Source organism: Ursus arctos, unplaced genomic scaffold (assembly GCF_023065955.2).
Source record: "Ursus arctos isolate Adak ecotype North America unplaced genomic scaffold, UrsArc2.0 scaffold_23, whole genome shotgun sequence".
Classification (NCBI taxonomy): Eukaryota; Metazoa; Chordata; class Mammalia; order Carnivora; family Ursidae; genus Ursus; species Ursus arctos.
In genome coordinates this window covers 43,401,161-43,418,522 of record NW_026622908.1, presented here as the reverse complement: position 1 = coordinate 43,418,522, position 17,362 = coordinate 43,401,161, and the positions used below count along the sequence as shown (strand labels likewise).

Here is a 17,362-nt window from a genome sequence, read left to right as displayed (position 1 = left end):
ACATTTTTGCATGAACTTATGCTTTCAATTCCCTTGGGTACATACCAGGGGTGGACTTGCGGGGTCACATGGTAGCTCATTTTGAGGAACTGCCAACCCCTTTCCCATAGTGGCTGTGCCATTTTATAAACCCAACGGCAGCACGCGAAGGCCTTCACCAACCCTGCTACTGTCTTTTTCGCTTTAGGCATCCTGGTGAGTGGGAACTGGTACCTCCTCACGGTTCTGGGCGCCAAGCCTGGGATGACTGTGGAACAGAGGAGAAGGAGCCATCGTCTTTGCCATCGGGAGAATCACAGCTCAGGGGCGCCTGGCGGGCTCCGTGGATGCAGCATGCGACTCTTGACCTCAGGGTTGTGGGCTCAAGCCCCATGTTGGGGATGGAGCCTACTTAAATAATAATCATTTTTTTAAAAAAAAGAAGACTCACAGCTCGGAGTGGAGGGGATAGACACAAGGCTTCATTCACACACTGCCTAGTATGTATCAGGCTATGAGTGGGCTAGGCATCATGGCAAACTCCAGAACAGGTAGGATACGGTCTCTTTCTAATTGACTCTTGTTTTTAAAAAAGATTTTATTTATTTATTTGAGAGAGAGAGAGCACAAGCAGGGGGAGCAGCAGGCAGAAGAAGAGGGAGGCAGAGGGAGGAGAAGCAGACTCCCGGCTGAGCGGGGAGCCTGATGTGGGACTTGATCCCAAGACCCTGGGATCATGACCTGAGCTGAAGGCAGCCGCTTCACCGACTGAGCCGCCCAGGCGCCCTCTAACTGACTCTTTTAATGAAGAATATAAAGCCTTCATCAGCAGTCCATCTACCCAGCCATCTATCCACCTCCATCCATCTCTCTGTCTGCCCACCTACACACCCGTCTACTCCATCACCCACCCATCCAACAAGCAAACGTCTGACCAGGAGTCCATCAGAACATCTACCTATTTACCCACCCGGCCAGCCAGCCATTTACCCAGCCGGCCATCTTCCACCTGGCCAGCCAGCCAGCCATCCACTCACCCACCCAGGTACCAGTGCAATCATCTATCCATTCAACTACCAGCTATTTAACCACTAGCCTATCAAGTCATCTACCCATCCTTCCATCCAGTCAGCTACCTATCCGTCCATCCATCCATCCGTCCGTCCATCCATCCGTCCGTCCGTCAATCACTGATCCATGTGGACACCCTAGACCCTGGAGCCGGAGCTCCGGTTTGGCTAAGTTGGGCGAGGGAAGTCCAGGGCATCAAAATGAGTAACCCCCAGCACGCTGTTCATTGAGCACAAGTGAGGAAGGGTTTCCAAGCCTGGCTTTCTCCACCTAGATACGAAGACTTTGTTTCTTGATTGAAAACACTTTTATCCACTATATCCTGACCAGTTAATGCCCCCACTACTTTGGCTTAAACTTTGGGTTACACGTTTCTCCCCCTTCCCACCTTCTTAGATGGTCATTTGGACATAGGATCATTCATCACACATGGCATCCACCATTCTTTGACCCTTCTTATGTGCCAGGAACCTGCTAGGTCCTTTACTCAATTTTCACAAAGGCATCATGAGGCCTAGGTCAACCGCCACTTTTTGGGTAAGGAAACTGAGGCTCAGAGAGGTGAAATATCTTACCGAGGGCCACACAGTAAGCACATGGGGAAATCCAGGCCTGCAGGCCTTCTCAAAGACCTTTGCAGAAAATGCTGGAATTCCTGTGTCTGAAGGATGTTTGCAACGTTGCCTGGGATGTACTGCCCTCCTGGCTTCCAGGAGGAGGTGAGACCCCGAGGGCAGAGGGCTGAAGGTTGCAGGCTGTGGGAGGCTGAACCTTCAAGCGGCCAGCTTGAACAGTCACAAGGAGCCCTTCCCACCCTTGACCACCTGGCCGGCTTATCCACTCACCTCTGAATCCTGACCTTTCCTCTCAGATCCTCAGCCCTGCTCGGGGCTGCGTGGGAGCTGTTCCCTCTACCTGCTGGCCTGGTTCTCTTTGGTCTTGGCTCCTGTGCCACGTCCTCAGCTGCCAGTCACAGCGAGGTCCCATTCTCCTCCATAGTCATTCTGGGCTTGCTGAATGTGCACCTCCCACCAGCAGGAAGGTTCCAGGAGGCAGGGACTGGCTCCCAACACCCGGGAAGGTGCAGCTCCACGACGCTCGTTGAAGACACAGCCCCTTTGAAATTTTCTCCGGTCTCTTGCCACCCATACCTTCTCCAGGGGCTACTGACCTCTGCCTCCCTCCTGAGGCCTCTACCTAACATTCTCTGCTGGATGCCAGTGTCTGGAACATTCCACATTCACAGTTGATCCCCGCCGGGGTCCCAGGGCTCACCCAGGGCTGAGCATGGGTTAAACCTCGGTGGGCAATGCCAAAAAGGCGGCCTTGTCCTCTCTTCTCCTCCACGAAGCGCCGCTATTGCCTGGGCCAGGGCTGCCAAGCACTGGAGACTGTCTGGGGCCAGTTTCTGAGTTTGATGTGCCTGAGAGCAGGATCGTCAGGACAAAGCTGGTCTATGTGGCCCCACAGCTGGCCTGAGGCTCAGCCCCAGCTGGCCTCAGATATTTGCAAAAGGGATACATGAATGGGTGTCCACTCATGTGGCCAAGGGAGGCCAGAGCCACCAGCTCGGGTGGCAGGTGTCTGGCAGGATCTGTTTCCCTCAGACAAAGGCTGGTGCAGGGGGCAGGTGAATAAATCATGAGGGGCCTGGAGCAGGGCTGGGGCAGGACAACTGACCTCATTGTGGGAGGTGAAGACCAGGCAGCTGGGCAGGAAGAGGGCTGGGGGCATAACAAAGGGGCACAAGAGGCCAGTGGGGGCTGCCTGGCCCACTCCCACATTTCTCCCTGACGAGCAAGAGGTTGGAGGTCAGCAGAAGGTAGGTGGGAGGCACTGGCAGAAGGTGGGGAGGTGGGGGAGTTCAGAGCTACCCTGGGGCTCTGGGTGGGGAGACGGGCGGATGTCTGGGGGCAGGTTCAGGTTGGAGGGGGCTGTCTTTCCAGAATCCAGGAGTCATCCTGGGAGGGAGGATGGTGGGGAGAATAGGAAGAGCAAGGGTGGAGGGACAAAAGGACGGACAGACCAATGTGAGAGATCCTCACTCCACAGAGGGAGGGAATGACAGAGATGGGTGAGAGTGGTCAGAGAGACCCACAGAGACACAGCTGGACAGATGTCAGCAGGGGGTAGCCTCGGGCTGCAGGTGGGACAGACACAGAGCTGAAGGCCGAGGGGGCAGTGAGGGGCGGTGAGCAAGACAGAACAGCAGGGAAGGGAGTGGGGGGGTTGCAGAGACCACGAGCCAAAGAGGCCAGGCGGCCGGGGATCTGCAAGGGTAGCCCAGGGGGGCCCCAGGACTCAGTCTATGGCCAGCATGGGGCTGGAGGCTGGTGGCTTGGGGGAGGCTAGGATTTGGGGGAGGGGCTGTGTAAGCAGCATGGGGAGCTAGGAAAGCTATGGGATATGGGGGCCCTGAGTCCATGGAGAGAGGAACAGGAGAAAGAGTAGCAGGGATCCTGTAGGGACCACGCTCACAGCTGCTACTAAGCCACTCTCCCTCAGGAACAGGGCGACCAGAGTGGGAACAGGAGGCGCCAAGCCCTCGTCTCCATGGCCCTTCCCCAGGGCCAGGCAGATGGCAGTCTCCCCGTGGGAGACCCCAGCCCCTCTGAGGGCACTCCAGGGCCCAGCCAGGCCCCTGCCAGCCCAGCAGCCACCAGGAGGCGGGCACTCCTCAGGGAGCTGGAGGCCCAGGTGCAGGCAGCCTATGGGCAGGTAAAGGGGACAGGGGTGTGGGGCATGACCTCAACGGAGGGCACCGCGAGGGAACAGCGGGAACCCCACACCCCAACTGGGGCCCTGTAGGACAGGGCAGAGCTCAGGGAGGAGACCCGGGACGTGCGTTTTGATGGAGGGCTCAGTGGGCCCGTCAGCTGCCCAGGAGGCTGGTGTCACTCCCCCCCTGCCCTCACGGAGCCCTGCATCCAGCCCACAGCGCCCAGAGTTGGTCCCCTCCCGCTCCTCACTTGAGCACAAGGGCCAGGGGGCTGGTCCAGGCAGGGGTGCCAGGACAGGCAGGCTGGGCAGCTACTCCACGGTGAGAGGCAAGAGTCCTGGCACGGAGGGGCAGGAGCCTCCTGGACTGGGCCAGGATTGCCTCCTCTCAGGACAGGGAGTAGGGGGAGGGTCTGCCGAGTCCATACCGCCATTCTGAGGGGAGAGGTTTCCCAGCCCTCCTGGGCAGACGGGGCACCTGGTTTCCTCCTCCCAGGTCCGGGTCCTGCTTCTGAAGACATTAAATCTCTCCTGACTGGGGAGGATTAAGGGTAGGGGTTGGGGGAGAAAGAGCTGGAGAAGGGGTACCTGGAAGACCCTCAGGAGTGAGCACCGGGAGGCTGTGCCTTCCAGGGGGCCTTGGGTCCTGAGTGGCCCCCCTCACCAGCAGAGATGCTCAGAGATAATCCTGGATTAGGACCCAAGCCCCTGTGCCCAGGGCTCCCCGCCTGCCCACCCGCTCCCTATCTTCCCCACAAAACCCGAGGAAAATCCCCTGCAGTGCTCCCAGACTCTCACTGGGAGCAGCTGGGGGCTGGCAGGAGCCCACAGCATCCGCTGAGGCCCAGGCCTGGGCTGCCCCCAGGACTCCAGGCCTGGCATGGTTCAGGAGCCCATGGGAAACTGTGCCAAGCGGCCTCGACACCGGGGGCCTAAGGTAGGATGGCTAAGGGGGAGAAGCCAAGGCCAGGACGGGGGTGGGGGTGGGGGGGGGAGGCTGTAGCCTGGAAGGGTCAGGTGGGGTGGGCAGAGCTCTGTGTGAGGGCCAGGCAGGGGGATAAAGGGGTTGGTTCCCACTGCCCTAGACCAATCAAGATTTTCCCCGGGAAGGCCCCAGGCTCTAGCCCCTCCCATGGAGCACTGGGCCTTCCCTGCCAAGCTCATCAGGCCCCCCCTCCAGCTGCCCATCCAGCTGCCCCTGGCCGCTGCCGTCCCTGCTCTCTGCTCGTCGAAGATGGGAGATGCAGAGCTTGAGCTCAAGGTCCCATTCTGCCACTGGCTTTCTGAGTGACCTTGGCCTAGTCCCTTCCTTTTCGGGGGGCCTTGGTTTGCCCAATTGAACAGTAAGGGGATGGACCCTTCCAGCCTAGAGTGTTGATGGGTGCGAGCCCTCACTGTCCTGTGCCGGGTTCCAAAGACGGGAGAGGCTGGTAAACGAGGGTGGAGGGGCTGCGACCCCAGCTCATAGCTGGCTTTGCTGCAGGACCACTGGCAGTGGCCCAGCTCCCCCCCAGGGGGCTCCCGCCACAGCCCCGGCCCCGACCCTGGCCCAGGCCCCAGCCCCAGCCCTGAGGAGCAGGGCGGCCCGGGGCCGGGCATCCGGGGCTACTCGGTGCTCAACAGCCTGGTGGGGCCCGCCTGCATCTTCCTGCGGCCCAGCATCGCCACCGCCCAGCTCGTATGTACGGCAGCCCCTGCCTTTGCCTCCTCTCTGCCTCTCCTTGAGTAGGGGGGAGAGGATGGAGCGGGGTCTTCGGAGCAAAGGCACACAGACCTAGGGGGTGGGGCAAAGAAAAGTGGAGACATAGAAACAAGCTCAAATGGGGGGGTGGGGAGACCCAGGGAGGCAGGCCAGGAAAGAGAGAGGAGAGACAGACCTGAAGAACCTCTGAGACAGCCACCAGGGGCGTGGGCACGGAGGTGGCAGGGCCTCCAGTGGAGGGACAGAGAGAGAACAAGAGACACATACAGTGACACTGAGGTCCCCGGGGCCAAGTCTGGGGTTCTGCCTGACCCCAGATCCACTTCTGGCAAATGGAGCTCTGAGCCCTACAAGGAGGTGGGGGCAGGAGGTGGGCCCTGGGAAAGATCTGGACAGGGGGCAGAGAAGGGGGCCCAAGACACCCAGGCCAGTCAGCAGAAATGGGTAGAAGCAGGTGTGAGCAGTGTCAGACAGACACAGGCCCTGCCCGTCATGTTGGGGGTGTGAGTGGGGGGCCCCAAAGAACAAGAGGAAGGGGTGCAGGTGCCTGGGTGGTCCAGGGAATTCTTAACCTCTCTGTGCCCCCCAGGACCGGGAGCTGCGGCCAGAGGAGATCGAAGGTAAAGGATTTTGGAAAAGACTAGAGTCTCCAGAGGGGTGGGCATAGGGCGGGGCACATGGGGGGGCTGGCCTCAGCTGGTCTCCAGGAGGAACTAGGGGCAAGGAGGGGGCTGCGGGAGATTGAGGAGATGGGGACCAGACTGAACGGGGAGGGGTTGACAGAGCCCCCAGCTGCCAGTTCCCAGATCTCATCTGCCAGGAGGGTCAAGGGCCCCTTTTATATTTGTTCATTCAGCAAACACCTCCTGGGTGCCTACCGTGTGCTTAGCCCCGTGCGGGGAGCACTGCGGAAGGGGCCAAACTGGACAGATGTGGCCCACATCCTCCGGAGACAGATGTCAATACGTCAACTATGAGTACAAATGGTGCTCAGTGCTCCCAAGGAAATGAACAAATTGGGAGGAGACCCAATGTAGAGGGAAGACTTTCTTGAGTAGGTGACATAAGGACCAGAAGAGGGTAGAGTGTTCCAGAACGTGAGCTCATGAGGCTAGGGACTGTCTTCTTTTCTTTCCTTCCCCTCCCTCCCTTCCTGCCATATCCTCAGTACCTAGAGCAGAGCTTGGTCCCTAGTAGGTGATCCTTAAATATTTGTTGAAAGAATGAATTAAAGAAACAGCATGTGCCAAGATGCTAAAATGGCAGAGAAACTGAGATTTACAAGGAGGACGTGATTAGACCAAAGGAAGATGGGTGTGCTGGTCCAGGCTGGGGTCCAGGGGGCTGTGTGGGAGGAAGTGACCCCACCCTGCCCAGCAGAGCTGCAGGTGGCCTTCCAGGAGTTTGACCGAGACCAGGACGGCTACATTGGCTACCGGGAGCTGGGCGCCTGCATGCGGACGCTGGGCTACATGCCCACGGAGATGGAGCTCATCGAGGTTTCACAGCAAATCAGTATGTGCCTCAGACCTGCCCCACCCCCAGATCTCCAGAGGCCACGGCCATGGCTTGAGCTGCTGGGCAGCCCGGGGCACGCAGGTGCCCACACAGGTCGCCCCCAGAGCCCGGGACCCTGCTCATTCTCAAGGCACTTTCTCTGCCTCTGAAGAATCTCACCATCCCCTACAAGGTGGGCAGGGCAAGGACCATTATCCCCATTTTTTAGATGAGGAAACTGGGTCTCTGGAAGCTTACGTGACTTGGCTCAGGTCACAGAGCCAGGTCATTGGAGCCAGGACTTAAAGCCAACCAAAGACTTCAGGAAAATTAAGAAAGGCCACCAGAAAACACAGATGACCCAGCCTGGGGAGCACCCCTCCCCATGAGAGAGAAGGGCCCATTTAGTGGGGCAGGGGAGAGGGCCAGAGGTGGGAGAGATGGGCAGGCGAGGGCCAGGGCTGGGCAGGGTCCCTGATTGCTGGGGTCTCTAATGGGCATGGCCCCCAGGTGGTGGAAAGGTGGACTTTGAAGACTTTGTGGAGCTGATGGGCCCCAAGCTGCTGGCAGAGACAGCAGACATGATCGGCGTCAGGGAGCTACGGGACGCCTTTCGGGAGGTGCGGCCACTGGGGCTGGAGGGCGGGCAGGGGGCCGCGGGTCTGCCGCGAGTGAGGGCGGAGTAAACGAATGATTCGGTCGGGGACTCAACGCTACCCACAGTTTGACACCAACGGGGACGGCTGCATCAGCCTGGCGGAGCTGCGGGCAGCCCTCAAGGCCCTGCTGGGGGAGCGCCTCAGCCAGCGGGAGGTGGACGAGATCCTCCACGACGTTGACCTCAACGGGGACGGCCTGGTGGACTTCGAAGGTACCACCCACCGCCCTCCGTGCTTCGTGCCACACACCCTGGGAGGTTCAAAGGAACGTGGTCACTGCGCGCCAGACCCCGTGCTGAGCACCCTATGCCCTCTCCCCGCAGGACAAGAAAGCCAATTCTTAGGAAAGTGTGAGTGCTTAGCAAAAGATGTGGACGGAGCCAAGATGTGAAGCCAGACAGGCTGACCAGAACCCAGCTCTTCCTCTGTGCTGGATTCCCACCAGGCGGAGATAAGGGTTAAGTAATAATAGGAAGCCAAGGAAAATCAGTATGTAGAAATTCTCCAAAGTAGGCCTCAAAGTTGTTCCTGAGCTTCCTAGCAGCCAAAGCAAAGAGGAAAATAGGTTTAGTTACCAGCGGGTTTTTTTGTTTTTTTAAGATTTTATTTATTTATTTGACAGAGAGAGAGAGAGACAGAGAGGGAACACAAGCAGGGGGAGTGGGAGAGGGAGAAGCAGGCTCCCCGAACAGCAGGAAGCCCAATGTGGGGCTCGATCCCAGGATGCTGGGATCATAACCTAAGCTAAAGGCAGACACTTAACAACTTGAGTCACCCAGGTGTCCCACAAGGGTTTTTTTCCCCCCATAAAACAAAGCCCCTCTTCTTAGCCCAAAGGCCTATTCCCTACCAGATTCAGAAGACTCCCTTGCAGGCCCTGCCCTGGACCGCGCTCCCTCCCACCTGCCGGCCAGTGTATTGGTCTCACAACTGTTGGGCTTCAGAGAACAGACCTGCAACCTTGGCTTTGTCCCGGCAGAGTTCGTGCGAATGATGTCTCGCTGAGCCTGCACAGAAACTGGAGGCAGCGGACAGGACTTGGGACCACAGCCACTGCCTACAGTGTGTTCCAGGAAGCCCACTGCCTCCAAATGACCCTCCCCCTCTCCTTCCCACCCTGCCTGTGTGCAACACCCCGGCCTGCCCTCACCCCCACGTCTTCACCAAGCCCCCGTGCCCATCCCTGTCTCTCTAACAATAAAGTACCTTGGGGCCTGGGGAGATGGCTTTTACCTCTCACTTGTGTACCGCGGAGGACCCAGTCTTTGGCCCCCAAAAGTTAAGTCCTGGGCTGTAGCACCCCTCAACTGTGAACCCCAGGTGGGCAGGGGCCCTTTCTGGAACCTGGGCCCATCTCAAAGCAAGTCTCAGGAAACGTCCCTAGACGAGGAAACGCCACCTGCTTCTCCCAGACCTGGGATGCACTCGGCCCCTCATCCTGTAATAAAGGCTCCCGCCAGGCCCAGGGTTACACATGCCCTGGCACGTGCTGCCAGATTCTTCTTCCTAGAGTGTGACTTGCGTTGTATCACACTCCTCCTGTTCAGGAACTGGCCGTGACCCCCCATTGTCCCCAGGTTAATCCAGCCCCTTCTCCCAGCACCAGAAGGCTCTGGGAGGATGAGGGCTGGCATAGAGTCACACACAATTAGGATGAAACAGAGGTGGGACTTACACCCCGGCCCCAGTGCCGACAGGAGAGGGTTCCTGGGAGTCAGGGAGGCCCGGGGCCTCAGGCTCTCCTAGCTGCAGCGAACATCTGCTCTGCAGGGCACTGCCTGACCCGCTGCTGTGCCCGCCAGCTGGGAGGAAAGACAAGCCCTGACCTCCTGGTCAAGAAGGGGTGGGAGCTTCCAGCGCCCCTGCCTGGGCTTCACCATCGCTGCTGCCAACAAGATGGCCTTGGGACCAAGAAGGCAGGCAGTTACCGGTGTCCCACCCGCCCAGAGCCTGCACACCGAGGTGCTAGGGTTGGCCACAGCAGCCTCGGCATCACCCACTCACCGGCAGATCCCTATTAATCCTAATACTCAATTACAGGATCTTCCCGCCAGTCTGGCAGGCCTGGGGATGAGGAGTTGCTGCCCCGGCCCCACGGCTTCTCTGGGAGCTGGGGTCCACCCTCGCTCCCACCACCCTCCACCAGCCGGCCCAGATGGCACTGCCGCCTGAGATGTCTGCCCGTCTACCGGGGCCGGGGGCAGTGATGGGTGTGCGTCGCAGGAAAACCAGAATCCTGCTCAGGGTCTGCTTCCGCTGCCCCCTGGCTCCCAGCCTGGCAGGCTCTGTGGTTGGGGCAGGGGCAGGGGGCGATGACGGGATGGCCTTAATTGGCTGCCGTGTATCTGCTGACACGAGATCTCCCATATCTCACAAGTGCCCTCCTACCCCAAAAAGGCTGCTGGCCCGGAAGGTGCCAACAAGGTAACTGCTGGAGCAGGAACCGGGCGGGGAAGGAACAGTGAGTAGGCAGGGACTGTGCTGGGTTAAGAGCCCCTTCTCTGCTTCAAGGGGGCACCTGCCTCCCAACCCCAGCGACTGTTGCCAGGGGAGCAGGCCGCGGCTATGAGATCTTCTGATTTTCCGAGCTATGAGATCCATAGCCGCGGCTATGAGATCTTCTGATTTCCCGAAAGAAGCTGTAAATCAGATTTACATTAAGTCCCCTTTAATAGTTTGACTACTGATGATAGCATTCAAGAAGGTGTATAACCCTTAAGTGTACAGTTCATGAGTTTTAGATGTGTGTGCGCCCAGGGAACCGTCACCCCCATCAATATATTGCCTCCACTTATCTTATTTAGAACAGTTCTAGGCGTACAGAATTACCCTGAAGACAGCACAGGGAGTTCCTGCATACACTCCACCTTGGCCAGCCTCTCCTGTGTGTTAGTCAGGGCTCTCCAGAGAAACAGAACCAATAGGAGATACCTCTGTGTGTGTATGCGTGTGTGTGTGTGTGTAATGTGTGTGTAAAGATATTTATTGTAAGGAATTGGCTCAGGTGATTATGGGTACTGAGTAGTCCGAAGATTTGCAATCAGCGAGCTGGACACCCAGGAGAACTGGGGGTTCTGTTCCAGTCTGAGCCCGACAGCCTGAGAACCAGGAAAGCTGATGGTGTAAGCTCTAGTCTGAGGGCAGAGGACTGATGTCCTAGCTCAACAGTGGGGCAGGTGAAGTTCCCTCCTACTCAGCCTTTTGGTTCCGTTCGGGTCTTCAACTGATTGGATAAGGCCCACCCACCGTGGAAGGGCCATCTTTACTCTGTCTGCCAATCCAGTGGATGATGATTGCACCGGAGACACCCTCACGCACACACCCAAAATTATGTTTGACTAAATACCTGGGCACTGGGGACCCAGGCAAGCTGACACTGAAAATTAACCATCACACACTATCAATACCTCACATTAGAATGGTACCTTTGTCACAATTAATGAACTAACACTGACACACTGTTACTAACTCAAGTCCACATTCTATGCAGATTTCATCATCTGTTCCCCGATTATCCTTCTGCTGTTCCAGAATAGCATCCGGGACGCCACATTACATTAGGCATCATGTCTCCTCACACTCCTCTTGGTTGTGATACTTTCTCAGACTTCCCTTGTTTTCTTATCATCTTGGCAGTTTTAAGGATGACTGGTATTTTACAGAACGTCCCTAAACTGGGATTTGTCTGATGTTTCTCTCATTAGTCTGGTATTATGGGTTGGCAGGAGGAAGGCCACAGAGGTCAAGCGCCCTTCTCATCCCATCGGATCAAGGGTGTGTACTATCAACATGACATCACTACTGATGTCGACCTTGATCACCTGGCTTGAGGTGGTGCTTGTCAGGTTGCTACACTATAAAATTACTTTTCTTCTTTCTCCCGTTATGTCCTACACTCTCTGGAAGAAAGTCACTATGTACAGCCCACACTGAAGGGGTGAGGAGTTATAATCCACCTTATTAAGGGCAAAGTATCTACATAAACTTCTTGGAATTCTTCTATAGAGATTTGTCTCTTCTCCCCCTTTATTCAAGTGTGTGTATGTGTGTGTGTGTGTGTGTGTGTGTGTGTGTATAACGGTATGGGCTCATAGATATTTATTTCGTACAAGTTATAATCCAATACTTTTTTATTATTTTCTTCATATCACTCCAGCTTTGGCCACTGGGAGCCCTTCAGCTGGCTCCTGTGTCCCTTTGGCATATACCCATCATGGTGACACTTGGGTTGTGGGGTGTGGTGGATTTGGGGTTTGTTTTTTGTTTTTTTAGCATTTTCTCACGTCGTGCCACTATAAGATGTTCCAGGATTATCTTGTGTATTTCCTGCCGCAGTCTTAAAATTAGCCATTTCTCCAAGGAACTCTGGTTCATTTCATTGGAGAATGCCTTCAGAAACCAAGATCTGGGTGCTAGGTTGCTCCTAGGCCCTCTCAGCAGATAGAGGAAATATGTACGTAATCTGTGTGCGTACATTTTTAAAATATTTCTGTATGTAACTGACTGTATCTATATTGAGCTAAATAAGGGTTCATACTGATGTCTCCAATTCCAACCCATTATCACACGGATCATACTAGCCTCCTCCCCTTGCTTACCTGTCATTTCTTATTCCAACAATGAGAATGCCTCCATCCTAATTGACTGAATTTTCAATTCCGGTGTGCGTGTGCAGTGGTTTCAGAACTGTTAACCCATTCCGCCACAGGAAACCACTTCATCGACTAGAGTGCATGCTTACTTGCAGTTCCTTTGCATTCGTTGCTACAGACTCCACTCATTTCCAGATTAGCACCTTATTCCCCCACCCCCTCAGTGAGGCTGTCTCATTCATTTACGACACAACTGGATTCTTTTGTCACGTTCTGCATTCAATCCTGGGATCCCCTCACCCCCCTCAATGTTTTTTTTTTTTTATTTTGCATACACCAAAATTTACTGTTTATGACAAATGCTTAATATATTGTATTTACCATTACAGTGTCATACAAAATAGTTCCACTGCCTTAAAAAAAAAAAAAATCCCTGGGGCGCCTGGGTAGCGCAGTCATTAAGGGTCTGCCTTCAGCTCAGGGCGTGATCCCGGCGTTCCCCGATCGAGTCCCACATAGGGCTCCTCTGCTGGGAGCCTGCTTCTTCTTCTCCCACTCCCCTGCTGTGTTCCCTCTCTCGCTGGCTGTCTCTATGTCATATAAATAAATAAAATCTTAAAAAAAAAAAATCCCCTGTTACACCCATTTAATTCTACCCTTCACCACCCTGGCAACCAGTAATTTGTTTACCTTTTGTATACGTCTGTCTTTCCCGGAATGTCATACAATTGGAATCATACAGCACGTGGCTTTTTCAGACTAGCTTCTTTCACTTAGCAAAATGCCTCTCTGTGTCTTTTCAAGGCTAGATAGGTGATTTCCTTCCATTGCTGAATAAATAGTCCATTTTATGGATATATCACAGTTTATTTGTTCATTCACCAACTGAATGCCACCTCCTCTGGGAAGACTCCTGGGATGTCACCAAGCAGGCTCCTTCCTCTAAGTTCCAATGCCTCCTGTACCAGTCTCCACACTGTCTTACCGTACAGTGTGTCTTTGCTTTCCGGTCTTTCTCTCCTTGAGACTAGGAGCTCCTTGAGGACAGAAGCCAAGGCCAGTTTATTTCCATATCATCAGTGTCAGCACAAGGCCTGGGATGGAGGCTGGAGTCTGAAAATGTCTGTTACGGACGCCTGGGTGGTTCAGTCAGTTAAGCGTCTGCCTTCAGCTCAGCTCATGATCCCAGGACCCGCATTGGGCTTCCTGCTCAACGGGGAGTCTGCTTCTCCCTCTCCCTCTGCTCCTTCCTCCTGCCTATGATCTTGCTCTGTCTCTCTCAAATAAATAAAATAAAATATTTTAAAAAAGGAAGGAAGGAAGGAATAAAATGTTTGTTGGATGAATTAATGAATGAATGTCCTGGAGATGAGGAAAATCTACACACCTGGGCCAGAGAAGTTTTGAGAAGTAGCCTGGGAGAAAGGGTTAGTGTTTGGAGGAGAGTCGAAGATCTAGGGTTGTGAGGAATGAGATTTGAGGGGAGGGGTCTGGATGGAGAAATGGACAGAAAAGAGGACAATGAAACAAGCTCCTTATGAATATTCATTTAACCACACAACAACCCTGTAAGACAGTTACTATTAACGTCCACATCTTAAAGATGGGGAAACCCAAGCTTATTGAGGTGAGAAACTTGCCCAAGGAGAAATCGCTGGTGGGGGTGGTGTGAGATTCGAACCATCAGCCTAACTCCAGTCCGTGCTCTCACCCACGATCAGTCTGGTACCGGCCCGGCGAGCGGCGAGTATTCAACGCAGGTGAACTGTTTCCGCTGTTGTATGAAGCACAGGCGCGGAGTCTTGGGGGACAGGCTGAGGGGTCTTTGAGGTCGCCTTCGGACTTAACACCAGCCTGGACCGGAGGACTAGGCAAGCGGGAAGAGGTGCGGCTGTAGCGTTGGTAAAGGACCCGTTGCCATAGGAACAAACGAGGGCTTTACGAGAGCGCATGCGCAGACCGGGGAACGGGTGTTGAACCGGCAAAAGGTGACGTAAAAGCGCACGGGGTGAGACGCAGGGCTCCGAACGTCAAAGCCCTGCGTCCTCCGGCACTCAGGGCTGTGCAAAGGCGCGCTCGGTAGTGGCGGCGGCAGCGACAGCAGGCCTAGCTGGACCGACACCAGGGGGTGCGAAGCTGACGTGCAAACCAGCGCGAGTGAAGCGCGAGGGCGGCGCCGGCACCGGGAAGACCCCTCCGCGCGAACCACGGCCGACCAGACCCTGGTCCCGGCTTCCGAGGCCCCGCCTCCTGAGCCTTGGGACTAATCGGATTGAGAGCGCGCCGGCCCGGACCGCGAACTCGCCAATTGCGTAGGGCGTCAGCTACCGCCCAATCCGGAGCAGACAGGTGCGAGGTCCGAAAGGCGGAGACCAATCAGCAGCGGTTGCGGCCTGTTGGGGTCGGTCTCGACCAATGAGGAGGCCCGAGTGACATCCTCGCGCACCAATCGGGAGTGAGAGAGCATTCGTGCCTGCCCGCCCTTCCGGCCTGAGCTCTATTTACCAGGGGCGTGCGGCCGGTTTACCAATCAGAGCGCGGCTGAGTGGCTAAGCAGCCAACCCCGGAGGAGCGGCCGGCCGGCGTCCGCCGCACCCAAGAGTTGGGGATGTCCTACAAACCCATCGCCCCCGCCCCCAGCAGCACCCCCGGCTCCAGCACCCCTGGGCCCGGCACCCCGGTACCTACAGGTGAGGATCCAGCTCTACCCCTGCTCGCCTGTCCGGGTGGTCGAGGTCTCGAAGAGAAGACGGCCTGAGTTCTGCAACACTGGGCCTGCCGCCTACCCTCGCTGAGCCTCAGTTTGCTGGCCTGTGAAGTGGGCGTGGTCACGTAAGGGCTAGTTGGTGGAGCGCAGGGGGTGGGGTTTGTCCCTGAAGTTGAGCGCCTGGAGTGAAGCATCCCTTTGGAGGGAATCGGGAGAATCCGGTCGGGGGTTTGGAACGCTGGGAGGAGGCGTCCCGGCCCCGCGTTGACCTCTTACTCGCGCATGTTGCAGCCGGAAGTGTCCCATCGCCATCGGGCTCGGTGCCGGGAGCCGCTGCCCCTTTCAGACCCCTGTTTAACGACTTTGGACCGCCCTCCATGGGCTATGTGCAGGTGAGTGGGGACGACGGATTGCCTATGGATGGGGGCTGGAGGTCCCCTCATGGCCTGAGCTCATTGCCCTGTCCTCTTTTGACATAGGCGATGAAGCCACCCGGAGCCCAGGGCTCCCAGAGCACCTACACGGACCTGCTGTCGGTCATAGAGGAGATGGGCAAAGAGATCCGGCCTACCTATGCTGGCAGCAAGAGCGCCATGGAGCGCCTGAAGAGAGGTAAGTGAGGCCTCCACCCTCCCTGTGCAGGAGGCTAACACTGGACAATCCTTCCTTAGGAAAGGAAGGACATCTGGTGGCCCCTTGAGCCAAGCCTAGACAAGGGCCGGTGTCACTGTCCAGAGAGTTGTTTTGAGTTGAACTGAAATTGAGCCAGTTTTCGGGGAAGGACCAGGGCATTTGTCTTTCAGCAGGGCAAATTTGAGGATTAGCCAAACTGCTAATCTCATTAGACCCCTCATTAGATTATAGTCCTGGTCCCTTTCATTGAAAGGAAAGGGGGTGGGGAGGGAGGGGTCTTCCTCTGGAGGGTGGAGGCAGGGCTGTGGAGGGTCGCTGTATGTTACTTGCCCATCCCCACCTCAGGCATCATCCATGCCCGGGCCCTAGTCAGAGAGTGCCTGGCAGAAACAGAGCGGAACGCCCGCACGTAACAGGACGCAACTCCGCCATCGGGTCTGGACCTTTCCTGGCCACTGCAGAGCACCTGCTTCTCCCTGGCCTTCACCCCGAGTTGCACTTCCCAACCTGGGCTTCCTGTCCTGTGTCCCTTGGTGGGTGCCCTCCAGGAACCAGGGGGCGGCTCTCACTCCAGTCGACAGCACTGACTGGGACTCTTTCAAGAGTTAGCAGCGAGGTCACTGTGAGTCCCACCCATGACCTGCCAACAGTGTTGATCCAACTGGAGCTTGCTCCTTTCTGCGGCCCCCACCACTCAGCACTTACCCAGGACTTTTCACCACTTTTCCCAGACTCCTCCCCTAGCAGGGCCTCCGAAGGCCTGTCACCTCCCTGCCTTGTCTCCTGGGCCATAGTGACTCTTTTTTCAGTGTCTTTTGCTAAATATGCCCTTTTTGTATAAATAAAAGATAATTTGGAGTTGTTCTCTCACCTCTTAATCTTTCTGAGTGTGGTACTTCTGCTAAGCCAGGAAAAAATTGGGAAGGGGGAGACTCGGGGAGGGAAAAGGGGGTGGTGCAGTGGTGGGAGAGAGGGCCACTGAGGCTGGTCCTGCCTGGCCCCTGCTGTCCATTGACTTGGATGGGAACCCTGCCCTTCTCCAGCCCTCAGCCTTCCCGGTTTTAAGTAGTGGAGAGGGTTGAGCTCCAGTAGCTGAGAGCCCTACCCTCCTGCATGTGGTGCCACCAGGGGGCAGCGCAAGGCCTTAGCAGCCTCCAGAGCTGGAGGGCACTGTGGCCAGCCCGGGCCTAGAGGGTTCTTTCTCTGGGTTGGCAGTCATGCCTGGAAGGATGGAAATCTCAGTTCATGTAAGCCAGGCCCCACATCCTTAATGCCCTAACATCTTAAACTCCAAAACACCCCTGGGAGGCTCTGAATACATCCTGACTCCTCAAAGGAGAGGTAGCACTGCTGCTTCCTTCTCCCCAGCACCTGGGAAGCAGAGCCAAGGGTAGAGGACTGGCTTCCAACAGGGGTGTGACCCAGCTCGGTGCTGCCATCCACTGTCCCAGTACCTTCTGGTTGGCTGGGTGTGGTCCCATGAGCCCAGCCCTCAGGTGTCTCAGCCTTTGCCCAGGGTCTGGCTGGCCAGACTTGTGGACCCGGAAGGCATCAGTGGGGAAAGCCATGGGGCCCCATTCAGGGGCTAGACCAAGGATTCCGAGTGACTTCAGCCCTCTGCCTGAATGTGTAGCTGAATGACCCTAGAGGCCTGGGGCACTGGAACCCCAGCCCCTCAGAAAAGGCAAGCCCTAGACCAGCGGCTTCTCTCCAGACTTTGCGGACTGAGACATTTCCCCTACCCTAGGTCACAGGTTCGAGGGCTGGGGAGAATGGGGATGGAGTCCTGCCATATTTCCATGGC

At 56.3% G+C, this 17,362-nt stretch overlaps 2 protein-coding genes and 1 long non-coding RNA gene across 4 annotated transcripts; 2 read left to right on the top strand and 1 right to left on the bottom strand.

Annotated features, from left to right (window-relative positions):
- Positions 1 to 4,537: 4,537 nt before the first annotated feature.
- CABP2 (calcium binding protein 2) lies at positions 4,538 to 8,631 on the top strand. The gene is made up of 7 exons (XM_026483050.3): positions 4,538 to 4,705; positions 5,252 to 5,446; positions 6,060 to 6,090; positions 6,851 to 6,985; positions 7,478 to 7,587; positions 7,691 to 7,838; positions 8,606 to 8,631. Exons 1-7 carry the CDS (start codon positions 4,649 to 4,651, stop codon positions 8,629 to 8,631), a joined length of 702 nt encoding a protein of 233 aa, XP_026338835.1. The 5' UTR covers positions 4,538 to 4,648.
- Positions 8,632 to 11,741: 3,110 nt separating this feature from the next.
- Positions 11,742 to 14,278, bottom strand: LOC130544661 (uncharacterized). The gene is made up of 2 exons (XR_008961114.1): positions 12,909 to 14,278; positions 11,742 to 12,808 (listed from the first exon to the last, which is right to left on the bottom strand). It is a non-coding gene; the product is annotated as an uncharacterized LOC130544661 (long non-coding RNA).
- Positions 14,279 to 14,824: 546 nt separating this feature from the next.
- Positions 14,825 to 16,416, top strand: CDK2AP2 (cyclin dependent kinase 2 associated protein 2). Of its 2 annotated transcripts, none has more exons than XM_026483051.4 (4): positions 14,825 to 14,908; positions 15,217 to 15,317; positions 15,405 to 15,537; positions 15,904 to 16,416. In XM_026483051.4, the coding sequence occupies exons 1-4, from the start codon at positions 14,827 to 14,829 to the stop codon at positions 15,969 to 15,971; spliced, it is 384 nt and encodes a 127-aa protein (XP_026338836.1). In that variant the 5' UTR covers positions 14,825 to 14,826; the 3' UTR covers positions 15,972 to 16,416. The 2 variants fall into 2 exon arrangements, with proteins under 2 accessions (XP_026338836.1, XP_026338837.1); XM_026483052.4 differs by lacking the exon at positions 14,825 to 14,908 and adding an exon at positions 14,960 to 15,050.
- The last annotated feature ends 946 nt before the right edge of the window (positions 16,417 to 17,362 follow it).

What these genes read in the sequence shown, in the direction of transcription:
- CDK2AP2 (XM_026483051.4), top strand. Translation starts at nt 14,827, where the DNA reads ATGTCCTACAAACCCATCGCCCCCGCCCCCAGCAGCACCCCCGGCTCC. An exon ending in CGGCACCCCGGTACCTACAG is followed by an intron (nt 14,909 to 15,216) that starts GTGAGGATCCAG and finishes CGCATGTTGCAG; the next exon opens with CCGGAAGTGTCCCATCGCCA. An exon ending in CATGGAGCGCCTGAAGAGAG is followed by an intron (nt 15,538 to 15,903) that starts GTAAGTGAGGCC and finishes TCCCCACCTCAG; the next exon opens with GCATCATCCATGCCCGGGCC.
- CABP2 (XM_026483050.3), top strand. Translation starts at nt 4,649, where the DNA reads ATGGTTCAGGAGCCCATGGGAAACTGTGCCAAGCGGCCTCGACACCGG. An exon ending in GCGGCCAGAGGAGATCGAAG is followed by an intron (nt 6,091 to 6,850) that starts GTAAAGGATTTT and finishes CCTGCCCAGCAG; the next exon opens with AGCTGCAGGTGGCCTTCCAG. An exon ending in CGGCCTGGTGGACTTCGAAG is followed by an intron (nt 7,839 to 8,605) that starts GTACCACCCACC and finishes TTGTCCCGGCAG; the next exon opens with AGTTCGTGCGAATGATGTCT.